This window comes from Anopheles merus, chromosome 2L, assembly GCF_017562075.2.
Source record: "Anopheles merus strain MAF chromosome 2L, AmerM5.1, whole genome shotgun sequence".
NCBI classification, from domain to species: Eukaryota; Metazoa; Arthropoda; class Insecta; order Diptera; family Culicidae; genus Anopheles; species Anopheles merus.
In genome coordinates, this window is record NC_054083.1 from 42,091,321 (window position 1) to 42,107,508 (window position 16,188).

At 50.0% G+C, this 16,188-nt stretch overlaps 4 protein-coding genes and 1 long non-coding RNA gene across 5 annotated transcripts in view; 3 read left to right on the forward strand and 2 right to left on the reverse strand.

Moving 5' to 3' along the window:
- LOC121594298 (heparan sulfate 2-O-sulfotransferase pipe) overlaps positions 1-6,039 on the forward strand; it is a 120,944-nt gene extending 114,905 nt beyond the window's left edge. The window contains exons 3-5 of the mRNA XM_041917403.1: positions 2,215-2,327; positions 4,710-5,269; positions 5,357-6,039. Coding sequence (XP_041773337.1) covers positions 2,215-2,327; positions 4,710-5,269; positions 5,357-5,681 — 998 coding nt within the window. The 3' untranslated portion in view covers positions 5,682-6,039. The remainder of the gene's footprint in view (positions 1-2,214; positions 2,328-4,709; positions 5,270-5,356) is intronic.
- Positions 1,207-1,848, reverse strand: LOC121594301. Its single transcript, XR_006004934.1, has 2 exons — positions 1,632-1,848; positions 1,207-1,578 (listed from the first exon to the last, which is right to left on the reverse strand). It is a non-coding gene; the product is annotated as an uncharacterized LOC121594301 (long non-coding RNA).
- Positions 6,040-6,311: 272 nt separating the features above from the next.
- On the reverse strand, positions 6,312-9,760 carry LOC121594296 (deoxynucleoside triphosphate triphosphohydrolase SAMHD1). Its single transcript, XM_041917398.1, has 6 exons — positions 9,027-9,760; positions 8,867-8,954; positions 8,705-8,791; positions 8,195-8,643; positions 6,832-7,027; positions 6,312-6,758 (listed from the first exon to the last, which is right to left on the reverse strand). The coding sequence occupies exons 1-6, from the start codon at positions 9,260-9,262 to the stop codon at positions 6,432-6,434; spliced, it is 1,383 nt and encodes a 460-aa protein (XP_041773332.1). The 5' UTR covers positions 9,263-9,760; the 3' UTR covers positions 6,312-6,431.
- On the forward strand, positions 7,214-8,171 carry LOC121594299 (multiple coagulation factor deficiency protein 2 homolog). The gene is made up of 3 exons (XM_041917404.1): positions 7,214-7,538; positions 7,620-7,882; positions 7,949-8,171. Exons 1-3 carry the CDS (start codon positions 7,366-7,368, stop codon positions 8,137-8,139), a joined length of 627 nt encoding a protein of 208 aa, XP_041773338.1. The 5' UTR covers positions 7,214-7,365; the 3' UTR covers positions 8,140-8,171.
- Positions 9,761-9,892: 132 nt separating the features above from the next.
- Positions 9,893-15,974, forward strand: LOC121594292 (tonsoku-like protein). The gene is made up of 4 exons (XM_041917390.1): positions 9,893-10,204; positions 10,293-13,536; positions 13,609-13,811; positions 14,723-15,974. Exons 1-4 carry the CDS (start codon positions 10,186-10,188, stop codon positions 15,877-15,879), a joined length of 4,623 nt encoding a protein of 1,540 aa, XP_041773324.1. The 5' UTR covers positions 9,893-10,185; the 3' UTR covers positions 15,880-15,974.
- The last annotated feature ends 214 nt before the right edge of the window (positions 15,975-16,188 follow it).

The window sequence follows — 16,188 nt, forward strand, 5'->3', positions numbered from 1 at the left end:
TATTCTTTAGATTGGGTCGTCTAATGCCTTAGAACAGAAGTCTGATAAGCCGCTGCATTACTACCAACCCAAATTTTGTCCTATTATCTTCTTCTTCAATTAAATCGAAGGGATTAAGTCGTCTCGTATATGATTTAGAGCAATATGCGTGCACTAGAACTATTATCATTGGACATGGTGCCAGCTTCTAGCGTTGTACAATTTGGTGATAAATTGATTGAAATTTTTGATGGGGAAAAGCATTTGATCCAAGATTGGTGGAGCTTTGAGTGTCTTCAAACGTTCGATAAATATAGACAGAGCTGCAGAGGAATGCGGTTGCTACTCCCGTAGCAAAAACTTACTATACAACTAAAGAAGAAGAGACGACTTATAAGAAAAAGGCTGACGAGGTTTACACCCCAGGAAGTTCCCTCCCAAGGTCCATGCTGTCTTACTGAAGTAATGCCTTTGCAAACGATCCAGAAAAATATTTCTTGGCGCACAAGAGGGGTTTGGTGGCAAAAATCCATCAACACATTTAGGTACTGGTGCTCTGCCTCTTGTGTTCTTATGGCAAGGTTCGCTCCAGTGTAAACGAGCAAAGGTCTACGATTTGAACTTTCCATTAACCTTATCCAGGCACGTAACACTGACTATTTTTATCCTTATCACACTTTTAAGCTTGCCCAGTATTTCACACACAGATAGGGAACGTACTGAGCTACCATTCCTTCAATATTTCATAACATTTCTCGTAAATAAGGTAACAATCTCATTCGTTGTTTACTTTCGACTACGAATCTTCTTGAATAGTTTCCAAATATCTTTGTGAAATATCTTTGTGAAATGTAAAAGAAAAAAGTGTATTTCAACGCCCTTGTACACCTTCCTGTACCTACGAACGCTACAAAATCTCATCATGCACTTGTGCATACCTATTTCCTGGTAAGAATTTACGTGATTTTTCCAAATTTACAATCCCGTTCCCCCCATACAGTGTGCACAAACGATAAAGTAGCGAAACAATCCTACCGGTGCAAAAAAGGGGTTCAAGAAAACTCACTACCCTATTCCTCATAAAAAGAAAATGCATTAAGACTAATGAAGGCACAACCCCCCCCCCCCCCTCTCTCCTTACTTTTCGATTCTTTTTCCCGTGTTGGGTGAAGTTCCAGTTTTAAAAGTTCGCGCTCCGTTGAGCACGCAAACAGCGAAAGAGACATCTGCGTAATGAGGAACGTTTATTTTGTCACGAACTTTAACCGAGAGTCCACCGAGGAAGATGACTTCTACTCCAGCCCTACCCCGAAACGCTGGAGCATCATCGCCAGTGTCTTCGATTTTGTTTTTCCGCCATTCGTTACTGACCCGTTCTTAAGTCCTTTGCAATGTTTCCAAAAAAAAAAACAAAATGCCGGAACAGAAACATCTTGAGGTAGTAAACTCGGTACGCGACCGTTCCTGAGGCCCGTATAACATTCCTTGGCGCTCATCAGACGCTCCAGCTACAAACGGGAACATTATTACGGTTGCAGCTTTTACGAGCACTGAAACTTTAGTGACCTTTCTTGGGGCAAGAGCCCGGACCCGGCCTGTCTGTCAGACGAGAGTAGTTAAAGTAATTTTATTCTCCCACTGGTTCGACTTACTTGCGTTTTTTTCTCCTCTTTGGGTACGTGTTCCGGTAAGGACTTTTACCTACTCCAATCACTGGGACACTCCACGGCACTGGGAGATTGTGGGCAGAAAAATATGTTAAAGTAAATTCCTGGAGCACACTTAATTCTACTTTAACTGGGGTACAATGAAACACTGCCAGCGCAGATGTCCTTTGCACCCTCAAAGCCTACTACAAACTTCGGCAGGATTAAGTGCACGATGGCCTACTTCGCTGCCGAACTGCCTGACAGCACTGGCAAGCAAAGGCAAACAACACAGTAGGCAGGCAGCAAATGACGAATGAAATTGATGCAATCATAATTGATACCATCATCACAGAACGAGAAACACACACACACACACACTTCGTCTAACGAGCAGAAAGAAAAACCGACCCATCCGGAAAACGGATACTAATTGCTTCCTTCCGGGAAAATACGGGGGTGAAGTGAAACCGAATTTTTCTTCACTGAAGAAAGGCAGCAGTCGAGAAAAAAGAAGTCCACACATACGTTAGAGGCATTTCCGGAGATTCTGACATTCATCTCTTCTATCCTTTTCTTTCTCTTCCAGCGTCGGCCGGCGCTAACCAAAGCCACCATCCGGACGAACACCTCCAGCACCACGACCGAGAGCTGATTGGCAATCTGCATCATACGTACAACTATCTTAAAAGCACCGGACAGGTAAAGTTGAAATGCTGAAACAACAACAACAACGACAGCAACAAAAAATGACTATTCCAATTTCCCATTTCACTTCACCGCTTCGAAGACATCGCTCACGGGGAACTGTGAAATATGGCAAGAACAAAAAAAAAGCCACAATTAGGTTTTGTCCGACCACGGCCCCAGAAACAGTTAATCAAACATCAATCATTGGGAAGGCACTGAGAAGCAAAGGAAAGCAATTTTGGTAGAATAGAACCTACCCAAAATATCTTTAAAAGAAACAGAAAAAAACTGAATGCATTCTAAATCTGCATTCTTAATTTCCCTTTTTAGGAAGCTCCCTCGGGAGAGAGATAGAATCACATAATTGAAGAAGCAAGCTGCAAACATGAAAGTCAAACATGGCGGTCGGTTAAGGCAAAACGGAGCATCAACTCCCGCACCTAAGCTTAACGATCCTTGCACGTACTCGGACCCCGTTTGTTGGATGTGTGCCCCCCCAAAGATCGTTTAACGATCGTTCCAGCAACTAAGCGGCCTGAGAAGCCAGCCAGGCAGAGCGTTGGTGGACAAAATTTATTACAAAAAGGCTCCTTCCCCAAGCCGGGTTGCGATTTTGTGCCGTGGAGGATGGTGCAAATACGCCACCTTCTATTTGTGCGCTACGAAGCGCCCCTTGCGACCCGACAAGCGGGGAAAATTTATCTTTGCAAGATGTTGTGCCACTTTACATACACGAATAACGTATGTGTGTGTGTGTGTGTGTGTGTGTGTGTGTGTGTGTCTCTTCCCCTTCGCACGGTTGGTTTACTTGCTTCTGTGCACGCGGTTGTCGCCAAAGATTTAGCAGGAACAACGATGCCTGCGCCCCAGACAATAAATGCATCCTAGAGTCTAGGGTCCCCGTTCCCGGGCGGGAAGATTACACGCGAAAGAAGGCACAGAGCGAGAGCGAGAAAAAAAAGCACATCCCACCCCATTGCAGGAATCGTTTAGCAAGGTTTGCTTACACCCGGTTCACCGGCACTCGGGGAGGGATAGCTTTTGCCCCATCCCACAAAGGCGCTCCACACTTCCCATCGTTTTGTTGGCAAACGATTTTGACACGTGCAGCCATAATTCAACCGTTTTATGGGCCCGTTACACCCGGTGTGCCACTCCAAAATTGTCCTGCTACCGAAATGTTTGTCTTCTGCCAAGGGCTCACGCTTAGCGAACGGCTCGCGGGGCCCAGGAAGTAGGTCATCGAGAACAACAGAGAAAAAAACGGACAATTTTCTTCCAATCTTGAGATGTGTACATGTGTCCATTTGTGCGAGAGGAGAGCGGGGGGGGGGCGGGGGAGAGCTGACACAGGTGGTGATAACAAATCGTGTCTCCTTCCGGGTTTGGGCTCCACCCTCAAGTTGCACCTAAAACTAAAACAGCCTTAAAAGAGGGCACAAACCCGAAACAAAGCTCACCCATAATGTCCATTAAAAGATGAAAATTTGTGCAGGCTTACCTTCCCTTTGGGGGGCGAGTAGGATCTGGAAATGGAGACGCTTTATCACTTCAAAGCGCGGGCAGCAAATCATTATTTGGCCTGAACTATGGAAGAATGCCCACAGAGGCACAGGCTAAACGTGAAGACACGTTGACTTCTCGCTTCTCATGAGGTGCGACCATAAGCACGTACACGGACGATTACACATGGCCTACTTGTGTTAAAGGTGGGGCTTGATGTTTATTATCTTAATGCTTTCTTTGATGTAGCTTTAATCAACTTTAGTGTTTTTTACCTTGGACCAACTAAGAGATAGGATTTAGGATGAGAAATTAAAGCGAGAACAGAGAAATTGCAGTAAACAAAATTCAGTTTTCTTTAATTATAACTTCCATTTATCCTTCTGCATTAAACTCCTCCAAACGTTAACGCCAATGATCACTTTCTTCGTCCAACTGACCTACTCCAAAGCGCCACAAACACGCAAATACTGTTAAAATGACACCAAAAAACAACCCACAATCCAATGCTTTCCTTTTCAAGGCCAAAAACCCAAAAAAAACACCAATAACTCCGAATTGAGGAGGAATGCGTGAGAAGAGGAATTTTGTTAATTTTTATGCAAATCTCAGCTCTTTGCTTCTTGGTGTCCCTTTCCGCGTCGTTCGACTCACACACAGAGTTTGATGAGCAACAATTACCTTACTACCCACCATAGCATTGTCACGATCGAGATGGAATTTGTCTTTGCCTTTTCTCTTTCGCTTCATAAATATTCATACTTTCGCTCCGCAGACACCCAATTCTGCGCATTCCCCCCCTTTTGTGATTCAAGCTCGTTCTATTCGACAACAAAACAGAAACAAAAACCCCCTTCTTCATCATCAACCCCTTTTTTCCCCCAATTCCAGATGCAAACGCTCAAAGCGACGGAGCTGAACAACACGCGCCGGGCCGAGGTGCCGATCATCTTCTTCAACCGCGTGCCGAAGGTCGGCAGCCAAACGTTCATGGAGCTGCTGCGCCGGCTAGCCGTACGCAACGACTACACCTTCCACCGGGACGTGGTCCAGCGGCTCGAGGTGATCCGGCTAGCGCCCGAGCGGCAGCAGGAGCTGGCCGAGATGGTGATGGACCTGCCGGTGCCCTCCGTCTACGTCAAGCACGTGTGCTACACGAACTTTACCCGCTTCGGCCTGCCGATGCCGATCTACGTCAACATGGTGCGCGATCCGGTCGAGCGCATCATCAGCTGGTACTACTACGTCCGGGCGCCCTGGTACTACGTGGAGCGCAAGCAAGCCTTCCCCGATCTGCCGCTGCCCGATCCGCGCTGGCTGAAGAAGGACTTCGAGACGTGCGTGCTGCAGGGCGACCCGGAGTGCACCTACTCGCAGAATGCGGTGCACGAGGGCATCGGGGACCACCGCCGGCAGACACTGTTCTTCTGCGGACACGGTGAAGAGTGTCTGTACGTATAGCTCTCCATCATCCTTTCACTGACCACGTGGCACAATTCATTAACTGGTTTTTGTTTTGCTTTCTTTCTCCCACTCAGCCCTTTCAACAGTGCCGGTGCACTGGAGCGGGCCAAGTACGCGGTCGAAAGCCAGTACGCGGTGGTGGGCGTACTCGAGGACCTCAACACCACGCTGACCGTGCTGGAGAAGTACGTGCCGCGGTTCTTCAGCGGCGCCAGCTCGGTCTACTTCAACGAGGTGAACGTGCTGCAGAAGATCAACAAGAACAACTTCAAGCCGCCGGTCAGCGAGGAGATCAAGAATCTGGTCCGGCGAAACTTCACCAAGGAGATCGAGTTCTACCAGTTCTGCAAGCAGCGGCTCTACAAGCAGTACCTGGCGACGCAGGTACCACTGAAATGAAAACTGTTCCTTTTATGGCACGAGCGCGCGCGCTCGCCCAACAGCACTGCCGGTGCTTTGCAGCTACGATAAGAAGGAAAGATGGCCAACTGGCCCAACACACACACACACACACACACATGCAGACACCCCACTCCCTTAAGCACACACTGAACCATTCCCACAACAACATCATTATTTATGTATAAACTATTCATTTAGCGTGTAGGGGCCCACCATCGAGCGGCGTAAGAATGTTTAAACCACCGATCAGCAGGGAGATCGCCTGAGGCGACGATCGCGGCATCGTCGGTGGTGTATTTGTTTTGTGTCGTTAGCAGAAGAAACATGTGTAAAATAAATATTAAATTTACAACAACATTGAGAAAGGGTCTATGAGCTGTGCTATTTGATTGTTTTGTGTTGAACATTTAAGAAGGAAAGAAAATAAAACCCGAAATTTGAAATTCCGAAAAAAAACCGAACCTTTAATATATCTCTTGAAATTCTGTTTTCTGTTTTTTGTTGCTTTTTTGGTTCACATCAATTCACACACACTCGAACTAAAATAAATATATGTAAATCTTTGAAAATGGGTGTTGTATGCGTTTCTTTTTCCTGAGGTAATTCTATACCAATGCCCTCACCGTATGCAGGGAACACTAAAAGCCTCTTCATTTATAATTCAGAAAGAAGAAGAGAAAGAAAACAAAACAAAACAAAACAAAATAATAATTTAACATTTCACACAAACGAATACTACACATCGGACTAGCTTTCCTTCGCTGCACTTCCGCCCCGCAGTTTTGCAAAGTACTGCTGGGCAGTACTGTGTACCGTCGGGTTCGTATCGGTACAGTAAATAATATACTCTTTAATCTCTTCGGCCGATTCGCCCGTTACGGTATTACTATGGTTCAGGTCCCGTGCTTCCTCCAGGGAAACGACAGCCACATCATCATCATCATCATCACCCTTCGCTAGTGACGGCTTGTAGAAGGTAACGTTGAAGCTACCAAACCACTGCTTGGTAGACTTTATGTAGCGGAAGGCTTGTGCTACGATGGGTTTTCCCTGCTGGTGGTTGAATTTGTTCACCTTGGGAAAAGAAATGGGAAATTGGAGTTAAAAATTGGCCATTTAGTGCACTTTAGGGGCCAGCGGCACCTACCTCTTCGATCATGTCGATTGAAAAACGGATAATTTCCTTGTAAAGATCTTTGCTCTGTAAGCGAGCAATGAGTGCTTTGGCTCGGTCGAGCCCGGGCAGCTTGCTAGCGGCCAGCTCAGAGGTAATATTATCGTTTAAATACCTAAACAGCTCCGGTTTGTCATGCACTTTCGAGAGTGGTTCACTGTTACCATCACTGTGGGCGAGAAATAACATTCAAAGAAGACCAATGATTAGCATGGAATTAATTATAAATATATATTAAATATTAATGTATAAATACTAGCTAAATTAAATTGTTTTAAAATTTAAAATTAAAAACCAAATCATCCACTGGCAACACTGGTTCGCTCTGGTACGCAGCATCCCTGCCATTGCGCATGCACAAGGATACGCAAGGAAGCAACAATAATAAAGTGCAGCAAACTGTCAAAACCCCGTTCGCCAGGATGCAAACACTTGAATAGATTACAAACACTTTAGTCACAGCCATTTAGTGATAAAAGCAACAAAAAAAGAGCAAACGGTACTAGCATGAGCCTCGTTTACCGTAACAGCCTTCTGTTACACTCCATCGTTCTGTGCGCTACCCTGCTACATGGCCCCGTTCCTACTGTAGGCGCAAAGGGACCCCATCATCCGGGGGGCGAGTTTAGCCGCAAAGCAGACAAACATCACCTGGACGAGCATTTGCAACCGGAGCGAGAGTAAGTGTGGGGTAGTGCCATGCCGTAAATAAACCCGAAATATGGAGTACGATTTCCCTCCTCCTTTCGGCTTCATTTTAGCCACCTGGAAGATGACTTGAAGCGATTGCCAATCGGCGAACAGAGCCTGACGGAAATGTCGGAGGACGAGAAAAACTTTTACTACTTCAAGCTGCACGATTCGGACAATAACGACAATCTCGATGGGCTGGAAATGCTGCACGCGGCCACCCATCATCACAGCAAATCCGACGGTCAGCTGCACGGTATCGATCGGGCCGCGACCCAGACGGGCGATGATCGTGCGCCGCTGCTGGACGATGACGAATTCAACCATATCATTGGTAAAGAATGCATGTAATCACATGTAAGAAAATCCGTTTTAAAAACGTGCTTTGCCACCTTTCCAGAGGTCATTGATGATTTCATCGAGTTTGCCGATACGGACAAGAATGGGCTGCTAAACTACCCCGAGTACATAAATGCCATCAATCTAAACGATCCCAAAACGCAACCCTCGACGGTCGACAACAGTCCGAATGAGCCCGGACAGCGCGCCGATGCCCCTACGGACGTTCCTGCCGAAAGCAATGCTAAATAAAAGGTTAAACAAACTAGTATAGTACAAAGCCAGCGGGATGGGGTTTGCTTCTTACCGCGCGAACCGAAAGCCTGCCCGTTCCGCTTCATGCATCACGTCCAGCATCATCAGCTCCGCACCGAGCACCTCCACGTCCTGGTAGCAGCGCCGATGGAACGCTTGCCGTGCGCAGGCCATTTCATACACCAGCGGATAGTCCTGCCAGTGGTAGGCGAGCCGGGCCTTACCCTCCACCGTCACGACCCGCACCCGGTCAAACATTTGCCGGAACGGTCGCGATGGTTCAATCACCCCCGGCACGTGGTGTGCATCGCGCTGCAGATAGTCGCACCGATCGACGTCCACATCGCTGCTAACGATATGCGCGAGAAATTGGCGATCTGACGTCAACAGGTCGGCTGCATTGCCCCTTATTAGCGCACATATTAGAGCGATTTGCTTTACCGAGACGTTTTCCAGCCGATCTAGTACACGCTGCGCCAGCTCCACCGAGGAACGTTCGTGCTGCAAAATGAAACGGGTATTTTAAAGGATCTTTCAACGCACATTTTCACAACCCACTTACCCGCCAAGGTGCTCCGTAAACTTCGACAAACTTTTCCCACAGGTGGGAAAACGGCCCATGGCCAATGTCGTGTAGGGCGGCCGCCAACTGTAATGGAAAACGCAGCACGCACATGAACCCAAACGGGAATGTCTATCCTTTCTGTCCGAAAATTGGACTTACCATTACACATTTTCGTTCGTCTTCGGTAACGGGCGGGTTGAGGGTCTTGTTCACCGCGTCCAGCAATCTTCCGGACAGGTAGCATGCTCTGGAGAAGCGAAAAAAACAGGAACTGTATTAGTACGCATTCTCTTCTTCGTGTGCGTTTAGCCGTACTTACCCTAGCGAGTGATCGTATCGGGTGTGCCGAGCCGAATCAAACACCGCATTCGATACGCCTAACTGTTTCAAATACTTCAACCGCATAAACTCGGGCGCTTCCGTCACCGCCCGTACAAACGATGGCAATCGAAATGTTCCGTAAACCGCGTCGGGTACCGTTAGCTCGGACCGCTCCATTTCGTCTATCGGCAGCACTATGCCCGTTGAGCCGCAGCGAACCGTGGACGGCTGCATTCTGACGATCGTGCTTTTATCTGATGTCGCTCCGTATCCCCTCCAATAACAGCTCTTCGATAGCTTATCGCTTCTTGTGCTTCCTGTGTGGCGTCAAGATTGCCCGCTCACCGTATCATCGAACGCGATACTAACAACACCAAACACAGGCGGGCGGGCCTCGTAACCTTAGCAACCGCAGCACACTTGACCAGCCCGCATCGTCGTACAAGGCGAACAACAATTCCACGCTGACGAATCGAACCCGAAACAATGAGGCTTTCTGTGTTCCTCCCAGCCTAGCACCGAAAATCACGCGGCCGTGCCCGATAATCCATCGCCTTCGCGGACGGGGAAATGTCATCTGGAAGCGATTTTGTAAATAAATACCCCGTGGACACGCAGGCACACAGCACCCACCAGCCCCCTCGCAACACCCAGACCACTACCAATCTGCTGTCAACCAACGTAAACATTGAATAATTGGTCGCCTGTGTTGCTAGGTAACGGGCAGCATGGCGGAAACTCGAGTGGATTTCAAGACCGGTTCTTGGAACTGGTTGCACAATCGACTTTATTTTTGGAAAGCAATTTTCTTTGTCTACACATTGCTACATTGTTTCCTGTTTTTCATCGCAATGTAAATTATGAAACCACACACCAAACAACATTCCTACGGCGTCGAAGGCCGCAAATTGACAGCAGCCGTAGCCCGCTCTTGGGATCCAACGACTGCGCGGGCTACTTTCACGCACCTTATTTGTGCGCGCTTGAATTTTGACGTTTCTCCAGCAGATTGACCGGAGCGGAGGATTTACGCGGGTCCTGTGTCGCCGGACGCAGTTTCCAAGATTGTACATGTATTTTTGTTTTATTACTGTTAACTGAAAGTTTTATTTATATGCTAGTTTAAGTTTGTATGGTGAATACTCCTACCATCCACGATGGAATACCGCGAGCAGAGTAAGTTGTTGTTCGATCTTGTATCGGCGTTCCAGCCCCTGGAAGGCACTGTCGGCTGATTGCTGGTGTTTGTTGTGTTTACTTTTAGAACTGCTGAAGAAAAAGGTCAAGTACGCAAACGAGGACAACTATGGTGCGCTGGCCGAAACGTGCCTGCTGCTCGGCGAGATGTACAAGGATCGGGAAGAGCATCAGCGCGCCCTGAACGAGTACAAGCTGGCGGCCAAAGCGTACGAGAAGCTGCACAAACCGATGGACCGTGGGCTCGCCTTCCGGATGGTCGGCGAGATGCACTGCACGCTGGGCCAGTTCAAGGAAGCGCTCACCAACGTGCACGCGTACATGCGGGCCGCCCAGCGGGAAGGCAACACGAAAGCGCTGCAGGAAGCGCACACCACCGTTGGGCGGGTGTATCTGGCCCGGGCGGAATCGAACCAGCGCCTTGGCAAACCGGCCGAATCGGAGACGGATTTGGCCGAGGCAGAAAAGTCTTTCCGTACGGCCCTTTCCATCTGTGATGAGTTGAAGCGTGTGCTGTCGAAAACGGAACTGATCAACATGCAGGCCCGTGCGCATCTCAATCTCGGGCTCACGTTCGATTACCAGAACAAACCGGATCGTGCCAAGGAGCAGATGGACCGGGCGATACGGTTGGCGAAGGAAGCGGACTTGTTCGAGCTGCTCTACACGTGCTACAACGCGATGGCGTTGTGCAGCTCACGGTGCGAAATCAACCCGGCACCCGGCGACGGGGGCGAACACTGTGGTCAAACGTTGCGCCTGCTCAACCTAAGCCTGGAGGTTGCATCGCGCTTGCCAAGCCGTGCGGCTAAGATGTGCCAAACGTTAGCGCTGATGGCAACGTTCTTCCTTCGCATGGATGACTTCCAGAGTGCGCGACAAGCGCTGAAGCGTGCCTACCGGCTCAAGACACCTGTTGCCGGTGATGCGAAGCGGATCGCACGCAAGCTAAAAGTGCTCGTCGCCATGTGCCGCATGGAGGATGAGCTGATCACAACCGATGCGACCAATTACGCCCGGCGCAAGGAGCTGTACGAGCGGATGGGTGATGGGGCGTGCAAGCTGCGCAACTTCAGCAAAGCGATCGACTACTACAAACGCATGCTGGAGTGCGCGGAAGCGAACGGTGAGGCCGACCGGCAGCTCCTGCCGTGCTACGTGAGCCTTTACCAAACGTACATCGACAACCGGCAGTACGAGCAGGCGCTGGAGTACCTGTGGAAGGAGCACAGCATCATAGCGCACGAGCCGCAGGAAGCGTACCACACGCTAATGAAGATTGCCAAGCTGTACGAGCGGCAGAAGCAATCGTTCTTCACGATACAGACCGTCTATCTGCAGGCGAAGGATGAAGGCAAAAAGCTGAACTCGATCGAGCTGCAGCGTGTGCCGGTGCAGCGGGCTGTGAAGCTGCTGCGTGCCAACTGTATGGATTTGATGGCGGACAAGCTGGAGCAGGAAGCGATCGCGGAGGGTATCGAACTGTCGGGCACCGTCGAGCCGGACAGTGAAGAGCTGCCGGATGCAAACCAATCGCTTGATTTGGCAGATTACGACGTGGACGAGGAGGAAGAGGACGCAGCGGACGCGGAACACGATACTCCGGATGTGGGTGATGAGATCGATCTGGAGGTGGATCTGTCCGACGAATCTGACGGTGATCCTGCGCTCACGATCGGCGAAGATTTGAACAACGCGTCCGCAGCGGACACATCGTTGAGGGGAAGAAAGCGTGGCAAACGGTTTACGGTGCGCCGGAACAAGAAGGGAGAGACGCAGCTGCATCAGGCGGCCATCTCCGGCAACAAAACGCTTGCCGAGCAGCTGCTCCAGCTGGGCCATCCGGTCAATGAGCGCGATTATGCTGGGTGGCTTCCGCTGCACGAAGCGTGCATACACGGACATGCGGAGATTGTCGCGCTGCTGCTCGACCGTGGTGCGCACATAAACGATAAGGGTGGTACGAGTTGTGAAGGAATAACGCCACTGCACGACGCCTGCCGCAACGGGCATATGGGCGTGATTACGGTGCTGCTAGATCGTGGAGCGAACGCAACGCTGCGGAACGATTACGGGGAAACCGCGCTAAGCATGCTGGATGGGTGGTACGAAAAGCTGAAGGCACCTTTAATGAGTGCTGAAACCAAACAGTATAATGATGTGCGAGAGCGTCTAGTGGCACAGTTTAATGCGGCGGCCATTACCGTCTCACCACCAGCGGCTGTGAAACCTACAAGCACCGTCGGTCGTGGCACGAGACGACACACTTCCACAAACGGAGATCTGGAAGCATCCATCCCGCCGTCAGCAATATCTCCATCAAGATCGAGTCGATTGACGCCGGCCACCAGCACCAACTCTTCCGGGTACGTCAGTGAGGCGGTGGGCGGATCGGCCAGGCATCGGAACGTCATATACGACGATGAGAACGATCACTACAGCAGTGCGGAAGATTCGCCCAGTGAGGAGGATCGCGAGCATCGTGCCGTAATCAAACGGAAATCAACATCTGCCGGTGTGTCGGAGTACCTTAGCGTCATGAAAGCGATGCGCAAAAACCATCTCGCGGACGAGCCGAAGGCTCCTACCACCTCCGCGCAGAAGAAACGTCCAGCGTGTAGATACTACGACGAGGAGGATGAGAAAGACGATTGGCTGGTTGATGATATGAAGCAGTCGGCTAAAAAGAGTCGCGTTATACGCGATCTGCAGCGTACGGCGCTGGTCGGTGGTAGTTTGGAGCGGAGCAAATCTTCGTCCTCCCTGCCGGCCACCAGTCGTGCCGTCGAGCTGGGTGGCGAGACAACGGCGCGGTTAAACTCTCTCCTCGACTCGGACGATGACGATCCGTTCGAGGTGGAGCCCGATTCGCACGACAAACGATCGCAGCAGGAAAATGGCAAGGGCAGTGCTTTTAACGTGCTGATGAACAATTCAGCCAAAAGCTTCCGGCGCACACAATCGCGCCGAAACTCGAACGAATCACGCTCGCTGTACGGTCGGCGATCTTCCACACATCAAACGTCGCTGCTCGAGGCGGGTTTCCAGCGCGTTGCTAGTCCTTCGCTGGAGGAAAAGGAAAATCTGCTGCCAAAGGCTGCTGGGACTACTCGCTCCCCTGCCAGGACGCCGATTAAACAGACGGGCGAATGCAGTGCGCAGCCATCGTTGCGTGATGCTGCGCAGAAATGCACGATACAGGTGAGGCTGGACAATGGTGAGGTGTATCGGGTGAGCTACGACGAGAAGCTCATTTTTACCACACAAACGGTTGGATGGTTACGGAAAGCTGTCGCCAAGCAGTATGCAATGTGAGTATCAAACGAGTTTAGGGACAGATATGGAGGAATTAAATCATTAATGCCTTCCTTTCCAACCCGCAGGAATCATGGGAAACGGCCAATTATCAATCTGAAGCCAGCGGAGGGTTGTATCGTGAATTCTTTCTTCGATTCCGACACGTTGAACGTAGTGTTGCAGAGCGCTTCCACTGACGGTGTGCTACAAATGCACGGCCAAATTACCGGCTGGGAACACATCGATCTGGAGGAGTTCTACGAAGAGTATTGCGAACAAAACAAGCTAGGTACGATGTCTAGTAGTGATGAAATAGCTATCTTGCCTAGTAGGATAGCTCCAAAAGTGCGTGGAAACGATTCCGGATAGTCGATTCCGGAATCGGAATCAGCTCGGGAATCGATTTCGAAATCGGAATCGGCTCGGGAATCGATTCCGAAATCGGAATCGGAATCGTATCCGAAATCGGAATCTGAATCGTATCCGGAATCGGAATCGTCTTCGGAATCGGGAACGTTTCCGGAATTGGAATCATCTCCGGAATCGGTTTCAGAATCGGAATCGGCTTCGGAATCCAATTCGGAATCAGAATTGGTTCCGGAATCATAATCGGCTCCGGAATCATAATCGGCTCCGGAATCATAATCGGCTCTGGAATCGCAATCGGATCCGGAATCGGAATCGGTTCCGGAATCGTAATCGAAATCGGTTTCGAAATCGGAGTTAGTTTCGGCATCTCCATAAGAATAGGCGTTTGGGTCCAATGATGTTGCGTATTGATAGTCGCAAAGAATCCAAATTTACTTTTAAACATTCATGGAGATTCCTTTAGTGATTTCGCTTCTGAAACATCTTATTTCAATTTAAAAGCTGATTCCGAAGCTAATTCCAATTCTGGAGTCAATTCTGATTCCGTTTCCGGAGCAAATTGGGATTTCCAGGTCGATTCCGATTCCGTAGCCGATTATGATTTCGGAACCAATTATGATTCCAGACCCGAATCTGATACTGAAATCAATTTCTGATTCGGATTTAACTCCGGAATCGGGACGAAGTCAACTTCGGAATCGGCTTTGGACTCGGAATCAATTCCACCAACGAAACCGGCTCCGGAATTAATTCCGAGCTCGCACCACCAGTGTCTAGACTTGCCTTCAAAATAAGACCTTTTTTGTAATGTAACCTTTCATATTTTTTTAGAATCCGACAAAGACCTGCGCAAGCGTCTCATAACGATGAATCGCAATCAAATCATCACGATCGAGCCCGACTTTGCGCAAACCGTTCCGGCGACACCCGTCCCCCCCAAGCACGTGCTCTCGATGGTGCTGACAGTGGCGTTCTTTCAGCAGGACTGGATGAACCACCTGGACCTGTCGATGAACGGCATCACGGACGATGACGTTGGCACGCTCGTGCGCTACCTGCCCGCCTGTCGGCAGCTGCGTGTATTGCGACTACGGATGAATCTGCTCACCAGTCGGAGTGTCGAGATGCTTTGCTTTGGCTGTAAGAGCCCCTCGGATGGCGCATCGGCACCAGCAACAGCACCACTCGGTGGAGGACTGCTAACCGAGCTGGACCTGAGCCACAACCCACTGCAAGATGCGGCACTCGTCCCACTCGCGCGACTGTGCAGCAATTTACCCCTGCTGCGCGTTTTGCGCATTCGCTCGACCGATGTAACACACTTCAGCACCACCGATGCGCCCTGCATTGATGTGAGCCGGCTAGAAACGTTCGACATCTCCGAGAACAAGCTTACCGAACGCTCCGTAGCGTGCCTGCTACAGCAGCTGAGCGACGGTGCCCTACGGGAAGCATACTTCCACTCGCTTCCTGTGCACTGTGATAATTTCAAGCCCAAGCTTTGGCAAACCCTGACCGAGCGGCAACGGTTGGACGGGCTGCGTGTACTAAACCTCACCAACTGTCGGCTGTCGGACGATGAGCTGGAAGGCTCACTCTTACCCTCCATCGGACCCAACTGTCCTGCACTGGCCCAGCTCGACCTATCGCACAATGTTGCCCTCACGAAGCGTTCCTTTGTGGCCCTGCTGCGGTGCTGTGCTAGGGCAGTGTTTCGCCTAGAAGAGGTACGCTTTGACCATGACGTGCAGCTGTGGGTGGATCTGGAAACGGACGAATCGATCCGATCGATGGAACACAGCCCGACGGGCCGCTATCCACAGCAGATACATGCCATTTTGCCCGTCCACGGGTATGATGAGCAGCGGTACGCGAAACTACTCGCCGTGATCGAGCAGCTGTGGCGTTCGCTGTGGCCGGCGGGCCAAACGCGGCGAAACGAAGGCAACGGGCTACAGGTAACGCTCAGCACCGATCCGGTAGGCTAATGATGCGCTTTGTTTCGTTGTAGATAGGTTAAATAAAGTGTTTAAAGGAATTTTGACTACGAAAAAAGGTACGCTGCGCCATTCTACCTGATACCAGCCGAACACGTCCGAAGATCTTCCCCGGCAGCGGTGGTGTCGATTGTCCACAATACTGTCGACTGTGTGGTTTATTCACTCTACTTCACCTCTGAATGCTCTGCCCTACATAGCCCGTTAATAAGCGTTGAAAGAATATCGTAAAGAATATCGTTACGCCGAGAGTGAGACAGAGAGAGATTGTCTCCGAGAACTGCAACCGAACTGCATCTC